At 38.8% G+C, this 21,234-nt stretch overlaps 1 protein-coding gene across 1 annotated transcript in view; it reads left to right on the forward strand.

Moving 5' to 3' along the window:
* Positions 1-21,234, forward strand: part of CPQ (carboxypeptidase Q) — a 528,839-nt gene that overhangs the window by 244,709 nt on the left and 262,896 nt on the right. The window contains exon 4 of the mRNA XM_025393809.1: positions 5,852-6,059. Within this exon, the coding sequence (XP_025249594.1) occupies positions 5,852-6,059 (208 nt within the window). The remainder of the gene's footprint in view (positions 1-5,851; positions 6,060-21,234) is intronic.

The raw sequence follows: 21,234 nt of genomic DNA on the forward strand, positions 1-21,234 counted from the left end.
CCTTTAACTTGCATAACTCTATGGTTTTTAGTATATTCACAGAGTTGTGCAACCACCATCACTACCTAATTTTAGGACATTTCAAATTCCCAAAAAGAAACCTCATACCTATTAACATTCCACTCTCCCCTACCAGTCCTGGGAAACCTAAAATTTACTTTCTATCTAAAACCTGAAATTTACGTTATTGAATTTACACTCTGTCTAGATCTGCCTGTTCTGGGCATTTCATATAAATGGAATCTTGCAATATATGGTCTTTTGTGACTAGCTTCTTTCACTTAGAATAATGTTTTCAAGGTTCATCCATGTTGTAGCATGTACCGAATGTCATTTTGTATTGCTGGTAATATTTCATTATATGGCCATACTGCATTTTGTTTACATATTTATCATTTGATAGATATTAAGGTTGTTTCTACCTTTTGACTCTTAAAAATATTGCTGCTATGAATATTTGTGTGTAATGTTTCTTCATGTGGGCATATATTTTCATTTCTCTATAGTATGTACCAAGGAGTAGAATTGCTGGGCCATGTGATAAGTACATGTTTAACTTTTTGAAGAACTGTCAAATTGTTTTCCAGAGTAATGCTGCCATTTCACATGCAATGTACAAGGATTCAAATTTCTCCACATCCTCCCCAGTGCTTGTTTTTATTTCTTTTTGATAATAGCCATTCTACTAGATGGAAAGTGACATCTCATTGAGGTTTTGATTTGCATTTCCCTTATGGCTAATCATGTTCAGCATCTTTTCATGTAATTATAATCCATTTATATATCTTCTTTGGAGAAATGTCTATTCAAATTATTTTCCCATTTTTATAATTGAATTTTAAAATTATTGAATTGTAAAAAATCTTTATATATTTTAGATACAAGTGCCTTATCAGATATATGATTTGTAAAAGTTTTCTCCCATTCTATGGGTTGCCTTTTTTACTTTTTGATGGTGTCCTCTAAAGCACAACAGTTTAACATTTCGATGGCTCAGTTTATCTGTTTTTTATTTTGTTGCTTGTGATTTTGGTGTTGTCTCTAAGGAACAATTTCTTTTCCCAAAGTCATGAAGTTTTATAGTTTTAGCTGTTACATATAAGGCTATGATTCATTTTGAAATTATTTTGTATATGGCATGATTTAAGAATGTAACTTTATTCTTTTGCATGTGGATGTCTGCTTTGCCCAGAACCATTTGTTGAAAATACTCTTCTAGAATTCTTATTGAACTGTCTGGGTAACTTTGTTGAAAATGATTTGGCCATTCCTATAAGGGTTTATTTCTGGACTCTTAATTCTACTCTATTGGTTTATATATCTATCCTTATACCAGTACCATGCTATCTTGGTTACTATAGTTTTATGGTAAGTTTTTAAATATGGAAGCATGAGTTCTCCAACTTTTTTTTTTTTTTATTCTAACTTGTTTTGGTTATTTTGAATGATTTTCCATATGAATTTTATAATCAGCTTGTCAATTTCTTTTTTTTTAAAAAAGCAGCTGGAAGTTTGATAGGGATTGCATTAAATCTGTAAATCAACTTGGGGGGCATTACCATGTTATTTAGATCTTCAATTTATTTTAACAATATTTTATAGTTTTAAGTGTACAGGTCTCATTTGTTGGATAAATTTATTTGTACTATTTTATTGTTTTTATTATGATTACATGGATTGCTTAGTTAATTTAATTTTCAGATTACTCTTTGCTATTGTTTTGCTTTTGCATTATTCATTGCTGCTGTACAGTTGATTTTTGTATACTGGTCTTTTATCTGATAACCTTGATGAACTTCTTAATTAGTTCTAATAGTTGTGTGTGTGTGTGTGTGTTCCTTAGGATTTTCTGTATATAAGATCATGTCACTCTAGAAATTTGGCTTCGATATTAAAAATACATTAATACAAAACTAAATAATTAGTTAGAATAAGATTTTATTTAAAATATTAACTTACTCAAAAAAAGATCATGTCATCTGTGAAAAGATATATTTTTACTTCTTTTCCAATATGGAATTTTTTAAATTTCTTTTTTCTTACTTGATTCCCCTGATTAGAATCTCCAGTAAAATGTTTAATAGGGGTGGGGAGACAAACATCCTTGTCTTATTTCTGATCTCAGGGGAAAAGCATTCAGTCTTTATCCATTACATATGATGTTAGCTGTGGGATATTTGTAGATGCTTTTTATCAGATTGAGGAAGTACTCTTTCATTAGTTTGATTAGTGATTTTTATCATAAAAAAAGTGCTAGATTTTTGTGAAATACTTTTTCAGCATTTACTGAGATAATCGTGTGGCATTGTCCTTTATTATATTAATATAGTATATTACATCAATTGATTTTTGGATGTTAAATCAACTTTGTATTCCTGGGATAAATTCCATTTGTTTATGGTATATAATCCTTTTTATATGTTGCTGGTTCTGTTTGCTGGTATTTTGTTAAGGATATTTTGCATTTATATTTATAAGGGATTTTTGGTCTGTAGTTTTCTTGTGATATCTTTGTCTGGTTTTGATGACAGTAATGGTGGCCTTGTAGAATGAGTTGAGAAGGGTTCCCTCCTCTTCTGTTTTTTGGAAGAGTTTATAGAGGATTGTTATTCATCTTTAAATCTTATTTAGATTTGTTATGGCATCCTTGGTAGCTTGCCCTTTGCTTTTATAAACTGCAGAAGGGGCTTGTAAATGAAGACAGGAAGGTGGTGTTTATGCTGATTGATCCCTTTAGAATAATTTTACTACAGTGAAAGTAGAGGATTTTAAATAAAACTGAGTCTTCATTTTGCCTCCTTCTATGAAACAATGATAGATGCTCCACCACTGGAAGACATGCTTTGTTTCAGAAACAAATTCAAAGGTTTTTAGATCTTAAATTAAAATTAGAAGATGCCTTTCAGTGCCATCTCCTCAGCTGAGCCATGGGTGCATGCCCGGCTTACTGTCCCCACTTGAAGAAATCTTACCAGTAACCTGTAAGTACAAATCTGTCTAGAAACATTACTTAAAAGAGCCTGTTAAGAAGTGTTATACTGACCTTCTCTTGAGTAAGAGTCTGAGAACAAGGAGAGTTTGTTGAATCCCAGACATCACGTAAGGTAATATGAATAATAAATATTTAGATTGTCTTCCTACATGTTGCAAGGTAATTTCTGGTCATTAATCACTCCACTAGCTCAGTGGGAAAAATTAGCACTGAAGAAGTAATAACAACTAATGTTTACTAAGTAATTACTATGTGCCAAACACTGTCTTAAATCCTTTATGTATACTATCTCTTTTATTTTTCATAGCAATATTATGAGGTCAATGCTAACATTATTCTCCACTTTACAAATGAGGACATTTAGAAACAAAGAGGTAATCTTAGTTGCAAATAATGCTGGAGCTGGGGTCTGACCTAGGTTAGGTGACCCCAGAACCTGAACCAGAATTTGGAGTAAATTATATGCATCCCAGGAATTTAGACTCAGGGTCTCTGTATTCCAAGTTCTGGGTTTGGAAGATAAGTCTTTGTACTCCTTTTGATGAATAATAAAATTTGCAGTATACTCTTTTCTTTCTGTCTTTCTTTCTTTCCCTCCTTCCTTCCTTCCTTCCTTCCTTCCTTCCTTCCTTCCTTCCTTCCTTCCTTCCTTCCTTCCTTCCTTTTCTTTCTTTTTTCTTTCTTTCTCTTTCTTTCTTTCCTTCCTTCCTTCCTTCTTTCTTTCCTTCTTTCCTTCCTTCCTTCTTTCCTTCTTTCCTTCCTTCCTTCCTTCCTTCCTTCTTTCCTTCCTTCCTTCCTTCTTTCCTTCTTTCCTTCTTTCTTTCTTTCCTTCCTTCCTTCCTTCCTTGCTTTCTTTCCTCCTTCCTCCCTCCCTCCCTCCCCTCTCTCTCTCTTTCTTTCTTTCTTTCTTTTCCTTCCTTCCTTCCTTCCTTCTTTCTTTCTTTCCTTCCCTCCCTCCCTCCCTCCTTTCTTTCTTTCTTTCTTTCTNACCTTACTCTCCTTCCTTCCTTCCTTCCTTCCTTCCTTCCTTCCTTCCTTCCTTCCTATGGAGCCTTGCTCTGTCACACGGGCTGGAGTGCAGTGGTGTCATCTCAGCTCACTGCAACCTCTGCCTCCCGGGTTCAAGTGATTCTCCTTCCTCACTAACCCTGTAATCTCCTGGGATTACAGGTGCCGGTCACCACACCCAGCTAATTTTTCTGTATTTTTAGTAGAGACGGGGTTTCACCATTTTGGCCAGGATGGTCGCGATCTCTTGACCTCGTGATCCGCCCGTCTCAGCCTCCCAATGTGCTGGGACTACAAGCGTGGGCCACCGCGCCCAGCCTGCAGTCTACTTTTTAGAAATGTTCATAGAGGGTATACTCAGATGGCACTAATCACTTGAGATTAGACAGTTTCTGCAGGGATAATTGAATAGGCAAGTTAATAAAATAAATATTTAAAATGCCTTGGTTGATTAATGTGTTGGAGGGTAAGTGATTTACTTGTACATATTCATTATTTCTGCAAAATAACTCTATGAAATGGTATTATTATCACTTCCATTTATAGATGATGCCCCTGAAACAAAGATGTGGGTAACTTGCCCTGGGCCAATTAGCAATAAGCCCAGATTTGAACCCAAGCAGTCTTGCTCCAGACCTTCTGTTTTTAACCATTCTACATTGCAGTTTCTCTAAGTAAATAGTCACCTAAAATATGGTTACAACAATACAATCACACCAAGAATATAGTTAGAGATAAGACTGCATCATTGTGTTTGTGCATGTGGAGACTGCAGCTGCTTCTATAGGAGATCAACACCAAGCTATCATCTGTCGGAGAGAAATGTGTTGTGAGTAAAAGGAGGAGGAAAGCTGTTCTGTAAATATGAGACAAGCTGAAACAAATATAGAAATATGAAAAGAAAAAACTAATTTTCAAAAGGGAAGTTTTTAGCCTGTGCTTTAATAGAAGATAGGAATAGACTGTGGCATGCGCTTGGAAGCTGTGACAGTTTGGTCCTGAGAGCTCTGTGGCTTGGGAGGGTTTGGAGCCATATCTCAGGGGTAGAAAGGAACCGTTCGAAAGGGCAATTTTAGAAATGACTTTGATAAGCTTCATTAGTAGATACAGAGTTGGAATCAACAGATTAATATAGGCTTCAATTGTAAGTTTCTATGAATGTAAGAAACATCTAGAAATTAGCAGGAAAAAATCTGACCAGTTGGGATGGTATTTCTCCTTTAGTGCCAAAAGTATAACAGTTTTTTTTTCTCTTGTGGCAGTAAAATTAAGGGCCTGGATTTATTCAGCAACTTTTCTTCGTGAGAATACGGATATATTCCCAGACATTATTCTACACTTTTCCTGCGTGGTGTTCTACCACCAATGTGAAGTTATATATTTAGACCTCTGTGTTTGGGTGGGAAGAGAGTAGGCCCACTGGCAGGCAGTAACCACAGAGCTACATGTACCTGGGCCAGTTTTATTCCAGACATGTGGATCTTCTGGTCTGCAGCCTTGACAAACTTCCGAGTTCCCTTGTCTCCTTGTACAGATGTGTGTACCTTTTGATCATGAAGGCACTGTTAATGTCCTTCAGAGTTTGTGGCAATTTGTAACTTTGAAGGATCATCCAGATTATCAAATAATTTACATATGATGATTATTAAATTGAAGTTTCTAATTTATTCTTAACAAAAAATAAAAATTACGTTCATATCAAAAGCAGATAAATCAATACTACCCACCTTTCCTGTTTCCCAGATGCAAACAAAGATAAGTGGAAGTCAAATATCAATATACAGGTGCTTTCAAAAAAGTCTTTTGGTCTGTTTCCACTTTCAAGGTAACCTGGTGGCTTCTTCTCTCAAGTCCTCACACAGGCATTCAGGAATACCAGGATGGCGTGCCCAAGATTCCAACAGCCTGTATTACAGTGGAAGATGCAGAAATGATGTCAAGAATGGCTTCTCGTGGGATCAGAATTGTCATTCAGCTAAAGATGGGGGCAAAGACCTATCCAGATACTGATTCCTTCAACACTGTAGCAGAGATCACTGGGAGCAAATATCCAGAACAGGTGAGTGAAGGAGAAGGCTGGCCTAAGAATACAGTTTCCTCTTCTAGTTTGAGTTATTAGAGATAGTTTGGGAAAGAGAGAACATGAAACCACCTAGATGGTCCTCATATATTCATCGAAGGCAGAAGCTTTATATATATTTTTTCTCATCAAAATTTTACCATGTTTACCATCTCATACCAGTCAGAATGGGTATTACTAAAAAGTCAAAGAATAATAGATATTGGTGAGGTTGTGGAGAAAAAGGAATACTTATATGTTGTTGGAGGGACTATAAATTACTTCAACGCCTGTGGAAAGCAGTTTGGAGATTTCTCAAATAACTGAAAATAGAATTAGCATTTGACCCAGCCATCTCACTACTGTGTGTGTAACCAAAGGAATGTAAATTGTTCTACTAAGATGATACCTGCACTCACATGTTTATTGCAGCACTATTCACAATAGCAAAGACATGGAATCAACCTAGGTGCCCACCAATGGTGGGATGGATAAAAAATATATATATGGTCTTATATATACCATGGAATACTACCCAGCCATAGAAAAGAATGAAATCAGGTCCTTTGCAGCAAGATGGGCACAATTGAAGGCCATTATCCCAAGTGAATTAACAAAGAAACAAAAACAAAAAGCATGTTCTCACAAGTGGGAGCTAATCATTGGGTACACATGTACATAAAGATTGGAAGAATAGGCTGGGCATGGTGGCTCACGCCTGTAATCCCAGCACTATGGGAGGCCGAGGTGGGCGGATCACGAGGTTAGGAGATCGAGACCATCCGGGCTAACACAGTGAAGCCCCGTCTCTAATAAAAATATAAAAAATTAGCCGGGCATGGTGGTGAGCGCCTGTAGTCTCAGCTACTTGGCAGGCTGAGGCAGGAGAATGGTGTGAACCCGGGAGGCAGAGCATTCAGTGAGCCGGCACCACTGCACTCCAACCTGGGAGACAGAGCGAGACTCTGTCTCAAAAAAAAAAAAAAAAAAACAGATCGGAAGAATAGGCAATGGGGGCTCCAAAATGGGGGAGGGAGAGAGGGAAGCAAAATTTAAAAAAACTACCTGTTGGGTACTACATTACTCTTTGGGTGACAGGTTCAGTTGAAGCCAAAACCTTAGCCTCACACCATATGTCCATATACCCCCTGAATCTAAAGGTTAAGTAATAAAAAATAAAAGTTTTACCACATTGACTGAAGAAGGGCAGGAGTAATTGCAGGACAGAATGGTATTTGTGGTGTGCAAGTTCAACCTCAGAACAGTTGAGAGTGGTATTTGTCCATATGTGTTGTATTTATTCCATTTGAAGCTAGCCTGGCATTTGAGATAAAACCAATAGTTAATACTTATTGTGCCTATTGTGTTAATTATGTTATTTAATCCTTTCAAAGCTTAGTGAATTTGGATATATTTTCTGTATTAGTCCATTCTCACATTGCTATAAAGAAATACCTAAGACTGGATAATTTATAAGAAAAGAGGTTTAATTGGTTCACAGTTCTGCAGGCTGTACAGGAAGCATGGTGGCATCTGCTTCTAGGAAGGCTTCAGGGAGCTTTCAGTCATGGCAGAAGGCAAAGAGGGGAGTGAGGTGTCTTACATGGCAGGAGCAGGAGCAAAGGGGAGGGGAGATGCCACACACTTTCAAACAACCAGATCTCATGAGAACTTACTAAACAAGAACAGCTCCAAGGGGATGGTGCTAAATCATTCATGAGAAACAGCCCATATAATGCAATCATCTCTCACCAGGCCTCACCTCCAACATTCGGAATTAAAATTCTACCTGAGATTTGGGCAGGGACACAGATCTAAATCATGAAATTTCTTCATTTTATAGGTGAGAAAACAAACCTAGAAGGAAACTCAGTTACCCTAGGTCCACACAGCTAGTAGGCAGCTAAGAAGGAATTCAAACCCAGGATCTTGTGAATATTAAACCAAGCTTTAAACCAGTTTATATGCAGTTTCCAGAGTTTATGAATTTATCTGCAAATAATGGGATCATATGCAAGTAATTAACAGAATTATTGTGAGGACTAGATTAGGTAAGTCACATCAAATAGCTTTGTCGAGTGTTTGGCACATCATAGACATGGAGTGTTTGGCACATCACAGCCCACTGAATGTAAGTTTCCTTCGTATGGCATCAAGTGTGCAATAAACACTTTTTATAAGGTTTCTGGTGCAAATCTCATACATTAGTTATTGAAATTCTAAAAATGGAACTTAGAAATGTTATTTAGAAATTTCAGACTTGTATTTTGTTTGACAGCATCAGTGGGATGAAGGAAAGGGTGAAGAGTGATGGCATTTGGTGATGGAGAAACAAGTCTTCTGCATATGACTTCTCCCAGACTAAGGACTGGGAAACTCAGGACTCAGGACTTCTCCCAGATTTGAGGGCTATATTGCAGTAAAGATTCATTTTAAGCTCAGGACTCCTTTCCCTCTTCCAAAATCATCTGCTTCAGGGACCTGGGCATCAACCATGGTTTTTGCCACAGGGATGATGGAAAACAAGAACTCAGTAGAATCACAGGGAGTCAGACAGCTGTAGAGAAACTGTGGTTTCAAACAGACAAGCCCAGCCTCTCGTCCCTTTAGGAAACTCATAACAACAGAAGAGCCAAGAGTCTATATTTCAGACGCTAAATAGTCAGATGCCTTAAAGTGTAATCCTTTTCAGGTATTTTCCCCAGTCAATAGTTCTAGGATAAAGTTTTGTCATCATCAGGTAGCTAGCCTAGGGCTTGAAGGGTTTAGGATTACAATATTACTGCTGTCTGGGTGAGCAAGCTGGGTGAGCTGGCCTGAGGTTGTAGGCAGGTGGGTGGCAGGATGAGAGAGTGAGTTATTGAGATCCTTAGTCCGTAGCAGCTAGGGAGTCTCAGAATCTGAGGCCGAAGTATTTAGGCAGAGGAATTCTTGAGAGCCAGAGGGCTAAGATATCTGACAGCTTCCCGAGGGCCATAAACATCTTCTGGCTGGGAGAACTTGGGCCTATTTGTCAGCTCAGCCTGGCTCATTCTTTTATTTTTTTAAAATTGGCTGAATTGAGGTATAACTTATATAAAATAAAACAACCAATCTAATTTGATGAGTTTGGAAAATGTATAATGTAACTAATACCACAATTATAATATATAATATTTCCACCACCCAAAGTTTCCCTCAAGTTCCTTTGTAGTCCATCTCCGACTCTACCACCCTGCCCTGGCAGCCAGTGATCTCCTTTCTAGAGCTATAGTTGTTTTTGTCTTTGTTTTTTAATTTCATACGTAAGTGAAATAATACAATTTGTAGTTGTTTTCTGTCAGGCTTATTTCACTCAGCATAATGCTTTTGAGATTTATCCATGTTGTTGATTCAGTTGTTTCTTCCTTTATATCCCTGAGTAATATTTCATTGTACAGATATATGACAATTCGTTTATCCATTCAGCAATTGATGGACATGTGGGTGGTTTCTAGTTTTTTGATTATTGTGTATAAAGCTTTTGTGAATATTCTTGTACTAGTCTTTCGATGGACTTAATGTTTTCGTTTCTTCTGAGTAAGTATCTTGGAGTGGAATTGCTGGACTGGCCTAAATTTAGGAATTGCTGGACTGGCCTTCTATCTGTCAAGATGCTTCACTCTATGTTTTGTCGGGGTAGCACCTTCTCCCAGAAGGTAGATGGACAATTGCAGAGCAATCATGCGATTTAGGATGTTGCCTAGAATTCCAAGAGTTGATCATAAATACTTTCTTACCAATATGTAAAAGGTAGAAGTTTAACAAAAGTTCTTCCACAAAGAAGTAACAGCATTACTTCCACAGAAAAAAATGAAAATGAGCACAGTAAAGTCAAATCTGTGGTTGTGTTTTGTGGAGGGAATCTGCATTCTACCTGGCCTGGAACCACAGGGGACATACAGACTGTGAAGGCAAAGCAAAACGCATGAAATCCCTCTTCAGGTATTAAGTTGGCTAATGAGCCTGAAAAAGAACTGCCTTATCCCCAGTAAATGCCACTTCTTCCATGAAGACTGCTTTGGTAACATTCCCCTCATCCCAGCACTTCATGCCACTGTTATGGTGTCATCTCCCAGCACAACTTGCAAATGCCCTGAGAGCAGGCACTCTGTTCACTTTATTTCCTTCCTTTTCCTTTTTCCCACCTCTAATGGCTATTTCAGGACTTGGCATGCAGTGGCTTCTCAATACATATTTTATTTTGGTAAAGTGAAGGAGTAAGTAAAGAAAAAAATAGTTGGAGGATGTTACTAATCTCGATCGTCTTTAAATCTAGAAGTTTTACTGCCCTTTTAGAATACCGATTGTTCATTGGCACATTGAACCTCACCACTGAATGTAGCTCGACATGTCCGGATATGAACACACTGGTTCCCTCATAACCTGATTTTTTGTCTTAGTTTCTTGTTTCTTTTAAATGAACCACATTTATCTATCAGCAAAGTTATAAAACTTCAAGTTATTTTTCATTCCCTCTCCTTTATCACTGTCCTATAGTCAGGTATCACATCCTATTCAGTCTATTTTCAGCATATTAAAAGAAAATTCTGTTCCTACCTTGCCTTTACTGCTACTACTGCCTTAATTCAGGCCCTCACTATTTCCCCCCTGATTGTTTTTCTTCTGGTCTTTTCCATACTTCTTTGCAATGAAGTTCAAAATTATTTTAAAACATTTGATCTCAACATGGTGATTCCCTGCTTTCAGGTCCCTCTCTCCTGTTTCTTATAAGATAAAGGTTGTGATGAAGATAAATGCTGAGGTGAGTGATCAGAGGTGAGCAGAAGACAGAGGAAAAAAGACAGAGAGGGGAGTCAGGGTTAGAAACGAGGCAGTTATAGTAAGAAGAAATTATATGGTGCTGTTCATAAATGAACAGAAAATGAGAATGAAGAAAGGCGAAAAGGAAATGTATGATGGTGAAAGGCAATGTCTGGTGGAGATCAAGGTCAACTGAGAACTGATCTTTCATAGGCCAGGGAAGGCGTTCTGCTCTAAAGTCTGGCAGATTTTCCTGAAATCATTCATTTTTAAGTTATCAGTAATTTAAAAGTTGGTTTTATAATTTAGGTTGACTAACTTCTGCCTGACACACCCTTGCTACTTTGCTCCATAGTATACTAAAGAATAGTGGTGCTAAATAACTTATAAAATTAGCTGCAGTGGAAATTATCTCTGTAAAAGGAGAACGTCTGTTGAAATTACCATTATTCTGCCTGCAGAATAATGCAAACATCTTTGGAGACTTGAAGGTAGGCAAAGGGGAGGAAGGTGGGTATCTTAGTCTGTTTTATGCTGCTATTGCAGACTATCATAGAATGGGTAATTTATAAGAACAGAAATGAGATCAGAGTTCTGGAGACAGGGAAATTCAAGAGCATGGCACCAGCATCTTGCAAGGGCCTTCATGCTGCATCATCCCATGGCAGAAGGTGGAAGGGCAAGAGATGGTGAGAGCAAGAGAGCAGGAGGGGACCAAACTCCCTTTTATAACAAACTAATTTTTGAGATAATTAACCCATTCCTGTGATAATGATATTAATCCATTCCTGAGGGCAGAACCCTCATGATTTAATTACCTAATATTAGGCCCCGCCTTCCAGCCATGTTGCACTGGGGATTCAGTTCTCAACACATGAATTTTTGGGTGACATATGCAAACCATTGCATGAACTAACACTAGGTAGTGGCTAATAGATACTGGTCAGTGATAACACCCAGCATAGTTCCTTACATCTCATCAATCATGCACAGAACCTTAATAAAAGTAAAGCAGTTAGCATGTAAATAATCCTTCTACTTTGGCCCCAAACCCATGGACAATATGTGGTAAATTTCAGCTTTAGAAGAGTGTATGTGTGATTGATAAAGTATTAGTACATTTCAAAACCCTGTTGCATAATTCATCCATAAGCCTGGACTGAATTAACCACAGGCATAAAAAAGATGCCAATAGGCCCGGCGTGGTGGCTCACGCCTATAATCCCAGGGAGGCCGAGGCAGGCGGATCACGAGGTCAGGAGATTGAGACCATCCTGGCTAACACGGTGAAACCCCGTCTCTACTAAAAAATACAAAAAAAAATTAGCCGGGCGTGGTGCAGGCGCCTGTAGTCCCAGCTACTCTGGAGGCTGAGGCAGGAGAATGTCATGAACCCAGGAGGCAGAGCTTGCAGTGAGCTGAGATTGCGCCACTGCACTCCAACCCGGGCAACAGAGTGAGACTCCGTTTCAAAAATAAATAAATAAATAAATAATAAAGATACCAATAATACAAATACTTTATTGGGTTTCGCTTTGTGAAAATAGCAGAATAGGGGTGTTATATACCTAAAATCTACCCTCTTTCCAAAAAACCCATGGTGGCACATTCTGGTTCCTCTAAGCCCAGAATTTTCTCTCCACTCTGACTTCCTCAGAAACTGTGCTCTCCTGTGATTTGGACATGTTGTGCAGGACCCAGAAGCTCTTGGACAGTGTGCATGAGTGCACTTCTCTGGGGCTAAAGCAGTCCTCTGGAAGCTCTGACATTAGCCTCTGAACTCCATTCTCTCAGACAGCTTTATTCCTGGGAAATCATGGTATCTTTAAGACCCATCTATGGTTGAGAATAAATCCGAGTAGGTGAAAATGAACGCTTTTTGATTTCTGAGCTGATACTTCATGGTACTAAAATAGCAATATTATTTCTACCCCCACTTATTAAGGAACTACTTTGCATTTGAAAATTCAGAGGAAACTTCTTGCCATCTGTGAATAGGTTTTATTTTATATTAACTCTGTAGAGGTTATCCTAACAATTAAAATAGTCTTAGAGGCAGAGACAGAGAATAGGGATCATAGAGATTTAGTACAAACTCCATGACTTCCAGATTAGGAAAATGGACCAAAGAGAACTTGTCCAAGAGGACACAGCAAATGTATGGTACAAACACATCTGGAACATGACTCTAGATTTCCAGACTCCCCTTTCTTTTAACCTCTAAGAGATCCCATTATGCATGGGCATTCCTTAGTTGGTGTCTAAATTTGAGGGCTATACGTTGATTCAGGATATAGGCAGTGCCATCCTTACTAGGTCATTTTTATGGGAGAAATTGTACCTTTCTCTCATGCTTTTTCTCCTGACATCTTTTCCCTAAGCACAAAGAGCTCTCATATCCACTGTCCTTTGTTGTCTCAGAGTTTCCTTAGAGCACCCATGAAGGAGTTTCACCTGGGAAAGTCTCCTGTGCTTGATCCATTGATTTTATGTATCCTCCCTCCAAGTCCTCCTTGGGTCATTTCTTTTTAGCTCCTTGTCACTTTGGAAGAGGATCTGATGAACGCATCACTTCTGGGGTGTTAATGACTCTTTATGATGCCTTATTCCCCTGTGCCTCTTTTCACACCCCTTCATCAATCAGCTCCTCAGGTCCATCTTTATCAGAGGGCAACAGAAAAAGTCAAAATAGATGCACTACCAATCACATTATATTGTAAAATAAACTTTTTTTAGAAATAATTTTAGACTCACAGCTATTATGAAAATAGTGCAGAAAGTTCAAATGTACACTTTGACCAGGCTAACATGATCAGTGATAACATCTTACAAAACCATAGTACATTAACCTATTGAGGAAACTGGTGAGAGGATACTCCAGAGAGTGAGCTGCTTTCTTGGAAAGCGAGGGCTGCCTTGTGGGCGTCTCTGTGTAGCAACCAGTACAGGGTGGACCTGCTCTGACTTTAGCCCCCTTAGTATTTTTCCAGTTTTAATTTATGATGCTTTCATGATTTTCCACAAACAAACAAACACATAAACACAGAAGGAAGGCTGTGCTTGAATTGACCTGACCGGAGGACAAACTGATCCTAAACTGGACTCTCTCACCAATAATGGATTCTCTAGTGTTGACTCTTGGGGCTGTCCCATTTCTTTTGATCTCCAGCAATTTCTTAGGTTTTATTTTGAGGTTTGCTTAGTAAAGGCAATCTTTTTAAAATGTTAATATATTCATGAATTATTCTGAAGTTATTGTATGGAAAGAAAAGTGGGATTTTAGAGTCATTGACGGTTGATGGTATTCAAACCCATTTCGATAAGGTCTTGATGCAGCGAATTTTTTTGTTTGTTTGTTTAACATGCCTTTTTCTTCCAAGAGTTATTTTCATGAATTCAAAGAACAAATTCAGTTTTATATGCCAGTATTATTTTAAATATGGTGCAGTACTGTGAAGGCTAGTGGGGAACGTTGAAATGAAAACTCTAGTTTGTTAACTGAACACTTCACTCTTTCTTTTTTTACTGTGGGGCAGGATTTCTCAACATCATCTCTATTGGCCCTTTGGGCCAGATACTTCTTTGTCTTGATGGGCTGTCCTGTGCATTGTGGGGTATTTAGCAACATCCTTGACCACTAACCACTAGTATCACTTCCTACCCCACACCACACTTCCCACAGTGTTGAGCATCAGAAATGTCTCCAGACATTGCCAAATGTCCCTTGGGGTACAAAAGCCACCCCAAGTTGAAAATCGCTGATGTGAAGTAATGGAAAGAAGACTAGATGGGTGTTGTGAGGCTTTGGTTCTGGTTTTATTTCTGCCACAAATAAGCTGAGTGGCTTAATCCTTCATCTATAGAAGGGGGTACTTTGTCTGAAAAAGCTTGAAGGTCATTGCCAGCCCTAAAATTCCATTATTAAAAAAATACTGAAAGATGAAAAAAAATACTTAAAGATGAAATTTATCATCAGAATAATGGTAAATTCTGTGTACTATTAAATAGCAACAAGACATTGTGGGAGCCCTTTCCAAAGCCAGTGCTGGAGAAGAGCATTATTTACAAAGTAAGTGTGTTGCTGTTTTGTTTTGTTTTTAAATTCTGTGTTCAAATACAGTTGGGAACATTCCTATTCAAAAAGTTAAACAGGCTCACTTTTTCTGTGGTACTTCTTAAGCCTTTAATGTGCTGATGTGCATTGGGAATCTTTAAGAGGTAGCTTTGCAGTATTCTGCACATTTTTGATCATGGAACACTTTTTTCAGAGTATCCTCACGTGAAACATTTTGTGAAACAGTAAGACAGAGGCATGAGTTTTGCTGGGTAGATTATGTTTTAGTGTTTTTGTATTATATTCTTCTCTTCAATTGCTCTTACATTAATTTGGCATCTATTTATTTATTGAGTATCTGGTATATGTGAGGCACAAAGGTTAAGCAATAGCTTGGGGTGGGCAGTATGCTCTGTACATAGCCTGTAAAATTTTCATCCTGTCTCTTATATTTTGTTGGTAGACTATTTTGCCTTTCTGGATGTAAATATCACCCTTTCCTGAAGATGGGAGAACTTACGCAGAAGTTGAGAAATAGGAAAGGCCCATTAGGAGGGACAGCCCACGGTGGGTCTGGCATGCCATGTGAAGGGCTGGGGCTTTGTCCTGTAGGCAGTGGGGAGTCACTGCAGGGTTTTAGCAGTAGATTTGCATTTTAGCTCACTCTGGCCACTGCGTACTTTTCAGTAGGCAAAGATCAAAATTCAGCCAGGAGATAATAGAGTTTGTACCAAGACAGTTTAAATAGTGTTGGAAAAGAGGAGAAGGATTCAGAAAATGTTTGGAAATAAAGTTGGCAGGAGTTGTTGAAGTTTGGATATATGAGAGAAAAAGAAGTAGAAGTGCAGTTTGGGTGAGTAGGAGAATTCATCCATTAATTCTACAGGAATTTATTGAGCTCCTACTTTGCTGGATGTATTAGGGTTCTCTATAGAGGGACAGAACTAATAGGATATATGTGTATATGAACAGGAGTTTATTAAGGAGATTGACTCACACGATCACAAGGTGAAGTCCCATGATAGGCCATCTGCAAGTTGAGGAGCAAGGAAGCTGGTGGTGGATCAACCCGAGTCCCAAAACCTCAAAAGTAGGGAAACTGACAGTGCAGCCTTCAGTCTGTGGCCGAAGGCCCAAGAGCCCTTGGCAAACCACTACTCTGAGTCCAGGAGTCCAAAAGCTGCAGAACATGGAGTCTGATGTTCGAGGGCAGGAAGCATCCAGCTCGGGAGAAAAATGGAGGTCAGAATACTTAGCAAGTCTGCTTTATTCTAGCCTCACTGGCCATTGCTTAGATGGTGCCCCCCGGATTGAGGGTGGGTCTGCCTCTTCCCATCCACTGACTAAAATGTTAATCTCCTTTGGCAACACCCTCAAAGATATATCCAAGAACAATACTTTGCATCCTTCAATACAATCAAGTTGACACTTAATATTAACCATGGCAAGTTAACCCCTTGTCAACTTGAACCCATACACATCTCCTGAAATCATATATAATCTCCAAATAAAGACAATAATTATGCCTAACATAACAGAGCTATCCCTTGTACAACAGGGGCACACTAATCCTTAACTTAAATGCTATTACATAAAGTTAACAATACTTAAATACTGATATGAAATCAATATATCTTATGTCACATGATAAAGGAAAAAGAAAATGAAGGTATTTTCTTAGTACAAGTGTATACATGCACATATTCTTAACAAAATTAGGAGGAAATATTCACAACAATTATAGTCCTCTTTCTGTAACTGGCCACGTGGTTGTAGCTGGTATCGATGACTACCTTTTTCTACTGCCTATTCTATATTCCCTTTGCCTTCAGCAAGCACCTCAGTGGGTCGTAGTTTTTTACCTGGTGTAGTGACCCAAACCTTCACTCCTGAAGGGTCTGGGCCATTTGTAGTCATGCCTGGATTGGGTTGTTGTAGTTTCCCATTGACCATAATCACAAGGCATGGTAATACTAAGAGATGCCATAAGGGATCTCCTATATTCCATACATACTCTTCTTTACCTCCATTGTGGGATAGCAGACTAATTTTATCTTGATAATCCGGATCAATCACCCTGGCCAACACTATAACTCCCTTCTTAGCCTGTTGACTTAGACATAGGCAGAGCTCAGAGTGTCCAGATGGCAATCTTAACTTCCAGTTTAATAGAATCATTGTTGTGTCTCCTGGCAACATTCCTCCCTCTGAAACTAAGATTTCTAAGCCAGCAGAATGTAATGTCGCGGGAACAGAAAGCAAGAATTTTACTGGTGGGTTACTAGGGGTGATGGTGAGTGATGCCACTTCCACTTCCACCCCTTGTTTCTTGGACCTGTGAATCCTGGCTATGGGAGAAACAGTACCATGTATTGGACGCTGATTCAGAGCATACACAGCCATCTGAAGAACTTCACTCGAGCCCTGCAAAGCCATGCAAAGTATTGTCACCTAGTTGACATTGTATTTATGACTTCAAAAGTCATTCTACCATTCTGTCAATCCAGCTGCTTCACGATGATGGGAACATAGTAAGACCAGTGAATTCCATGAGCATGCACCCATTGCCGCACTTCTTTAGCTGTAAAGTGAGTGTCTTTGTCAGAGGCAATGCTGTGTGGTATACCATGACGGTGGATAAGGCATTCCATGAATCCATGGATGGTAGTCTTGGCAGCAGCATTGCATGCAGGGTGGGCAAACCCATATCCAGAGTAAGTGTCTATTCCAGTGTGGACAAACTGCTGCCCTTTCCATGATGGAAAAGGTTTAATATAATCGACCTGCCACTAAGTAGCTGGCTGATCACCTTGAGGAATGGTGCCATATTGAGGGCTCAGTGTTGGTCTCGGCTACTGGCAAATTAGGCACTCAGCCGTGGCTGTAGCCAGGTCAGCTTGGTGAGTGGAAGCCCATGTTGCTGAGCCCATGTGTAGCCTCCATCCCTGCCACCATGGCCACTTTGTTCATGGGCCCATTGACCGATGACGGGGGTGGCTGGGGAAAGAGGCTGAGTGTTGTCCACAGAATGAGTCATCCCGTCCACTTGATTATTAAAATCCCCCTCAGCTGAGGTCACCCTTTGGTGAGCACTCACATTGGATAGAAATATTTTCAGTTTTCTACCACTCAGAGAGGTCCATCCTTAAAACTTTGTATGTGCATATTATCGTATTATCAAATATTATCAAATTGCCCTCATAACACCATAGCTGCGTGGTAAGATGGGCAATTAAACAAGCAACAGTGATAGAAGATAGTAAGTGCCACAGTATGGCAGCTACATGGTTCTATAGTGGCTCATTTGAGGGCAACCACCCTGGTCTAGGAGGCCAAGGATGGCTAAAGAGGAGATTACTTGCGTGCTAGAGATTATAAGGATGGGATTGGGATGAGGTATATTACAAGGTGAGGAAGTACATATGAAAGCCTGAAGAATAGTGTTATTCTTTTTTTTAAGAAATGTGATGTGACTTCCTATAACTTCTGAATTCATTTGCTAATGAATCCTGTTTTCATGGAGTTATCCTGTAAAATAACCGAAAGACAAAGACATGGCTTTTTTAATGTATATGTGTTTTTATAAATAAATCATTGAAAAGCTCAGTAATCCCTTTGGAGAACGGCTTTAGCGTTGATGCTGTCAAGACCCTTGTCGAAAGAATAAACCAAACCTGATTGACCTGGTGGATAAACTCATTCCATACATAATTGAATAGTTAGAGACTGTACAGTAAATGCAGTTTTGCCCTTCATCCGAATATGTAGTCTGATGATTTGTGAAAACCTTCTTAGTAGGAACAGCAGGTTATTCTGCCTGGGTGGGAGCCTTTTTACTAACTTAAGCAGCTGTTTAAACTTTCATAAGCAAAGTAATTATTAAATGTTTCTTGAACATATCGGTTGGAACGTTTGTTCACATTTTAACCTTGAGTTGGAAAGTTTTAGGGGGGTGGGGTTAAAGAGTTTTAAGCTGGCAAATTCATTCTTTTTTTCTTTCTTATTACAAACTTTTTATGGCTTAGAACCAGCCAACCTAAATCATGGAAGGGAAAATACATGTGCGGCAAGCATGAGACATTTCATTGTTTGTTTTTCAAATTTCTGAAATGTGCGCATAGCTGTGCATGCCTCTGGGCTCATAAAGACAGCGAATGGAAATAGCTGAAGCCAGACAGACTGTTTCAGATAGATAGCCACCCAGGTAGGCAAGGCAAACCTTGGAGGTTACTCTTTCCTGGACTCAAGTCATATTAATGTGCCAAAATGGGATTTTCAAGGAGGAGGATATGATCTTTCATAGGTCTGAACACCTTGCCTTTTTAAATGATGGAGCCATTTAATCCTAATCAGAATACGAGGAATAATATACATTTATAGAACACTTATTATTTGGCGAGTTTATATGACACATAGCAGTGTACGTGTTTTCATACATTATCTCCTTTAATGTTCACCACAACCGTGTCAAACAAGCAATGCTGTTATACCCATACCACAGATGAAAAAATGAAGGCTTAGAGAGGTCACATAATTTGCAAAGCTTCTGAGTGGCTGAGCCGGGATTTAAATTCATCTGTCCTATCCGAGAAAAATTCATTATCCTGTACTTCTTAATGGTGTCTTTTTATTCTAGTTTGTGAAGTGCTGCTACCAAAGAGTTTCCCATTTTACTTTAAATGAAAAAGAAAACCAGGACAACCATCAGCTTCAATAGCACCTAATGCTTGTTGAACACCTACTGTGTGCAGAACACTACGTTATAAGCTTGGGAAATATTCCGGGACTGAGAAGAAAGAAGATAAAAGGGTCCTTGCCCCGTGGCTGGTGAGGAAAATAGGCAGTAAGTTCTGGAGCTCAGACTGTGCAGCACTAGTGCAGGGCCTGCCGCACTGTGTCCTTGCTGGCCCAGTACTAATGTCTGCATATACTACTTTACAATTTGTAATGTGCCCTCACCGATATTGTCCCACATAATCCCAACAATAGGGCTGGTAATTACAATTCCCACTTTCAAGATGAGGAAGCTGAGATTCAGAGGGACAAAATAATTGGACTAAGGTCAGGCACACACCAAAATAAGTGGAAAATACAATTCAAAATGTGATTCCTCTATAACTTGCTGTAGTCATTACCTAGAGCCCTGCAATTTTATATAGCGTAAAATAAATGTTCTAAGGATTACCTGAAACACAACCTTAAAAAATGAAAGCCTTTAAATAATAATAATAATAATTACAATATAGTGATGTAATGAGAGTAATTTTAGTGGTTTTGAAATATGTCCACATTTTTTTTTTATTTCTATCTAAAAGGTAGCGCCGAATTCCCTTCCCCTGCATGTGTTCTGTACTTAGTGTCTGATTTCTAGTGAATAGAATATTGCAGAAGTGCTGGGTTATGGCAGCCAAGATTAGAACGTGAAATGCAGTATAGCTTCCTCCTTGCTCTTTCTCTTGCATTGCTTGCTCTGGGAGAAGCCAGCTGCCATGCTGTGAGGTGCACTTGGAGAGGTCCAGGTGGTAAGACACTGCTATTAACCAGTACAAACTAGCTAACAAGTAAATCCAACAGGTCCAGTCTAGGCTTCAGATGACTTCAACCCTGGCCGATATTTTGACCACAACCTTATCAGAGACCCTAAGCCAGAACCATCCAGCTATGCCACTCCCAGATTCTTGACTCACAAGAACAGTGTGAGATAATAACTGTTTATTGTTTTAAGCCACTAAGTTTTGGGGTAAACTAATACAGCAATCAAAGGACACATGATATACAGAAAGGAATAACTATGTCTAAGCTGTCACAAAAGATGGGTACTGAAAGGTGACAAATATGAGTTGGAACTTATAGGTGGACAAGGAATTTATTGGGAGGTGTTCTGGGCAAAGAGATGAGTGTGAGCAAAAAAGTGTGGAAGTGTGCCACAGCAAGGTACATTCAGGAAACTGCACAGTACAGAGCAAGACAAAAATCACACCAAGAAATGTAATGTGTCATAATATAACAGCTAATGTTCTTAAGAGTGACTTTGAGTCTGCAAGAAGTTAAGTTCCATATGGACTATTTAAAAAGATAGGAAAGCAATTAAAACATTGTTTGAAATATTTACTTCAAAAATTTTTTTAAAGTACTGTATAAATTTTTAGTTAGAGTCTAAGCTATCCAGAAAAGCCACTTCCCTGTGTTGTTACTTCACTAGACTCTCTGGTTCCATGTTTTGAAAACTTTAGCTTAAATGGAGAGCCAAGAAGTAATGAAGAACACCTGGATTTTCTTCAAGATTTCACTGCACCAATTCTGCTACAATGATCGGGTAGAAATTAACATTTTATAACC

The sequence above is a fragment of the Theropithecus gelada genome, chromosome 8, assembly GCF_003255815.1.
Source record: "Theropithecus gelada isolate Dixy chromosome 8, Tgel_1.0, whole genome shotgun sequence".
NCBI lineage: Eukaryota > Metazoa > Chordata > Mammalia > Primates > Cercopithecidae > Theropithecus > Theropithecus gelada.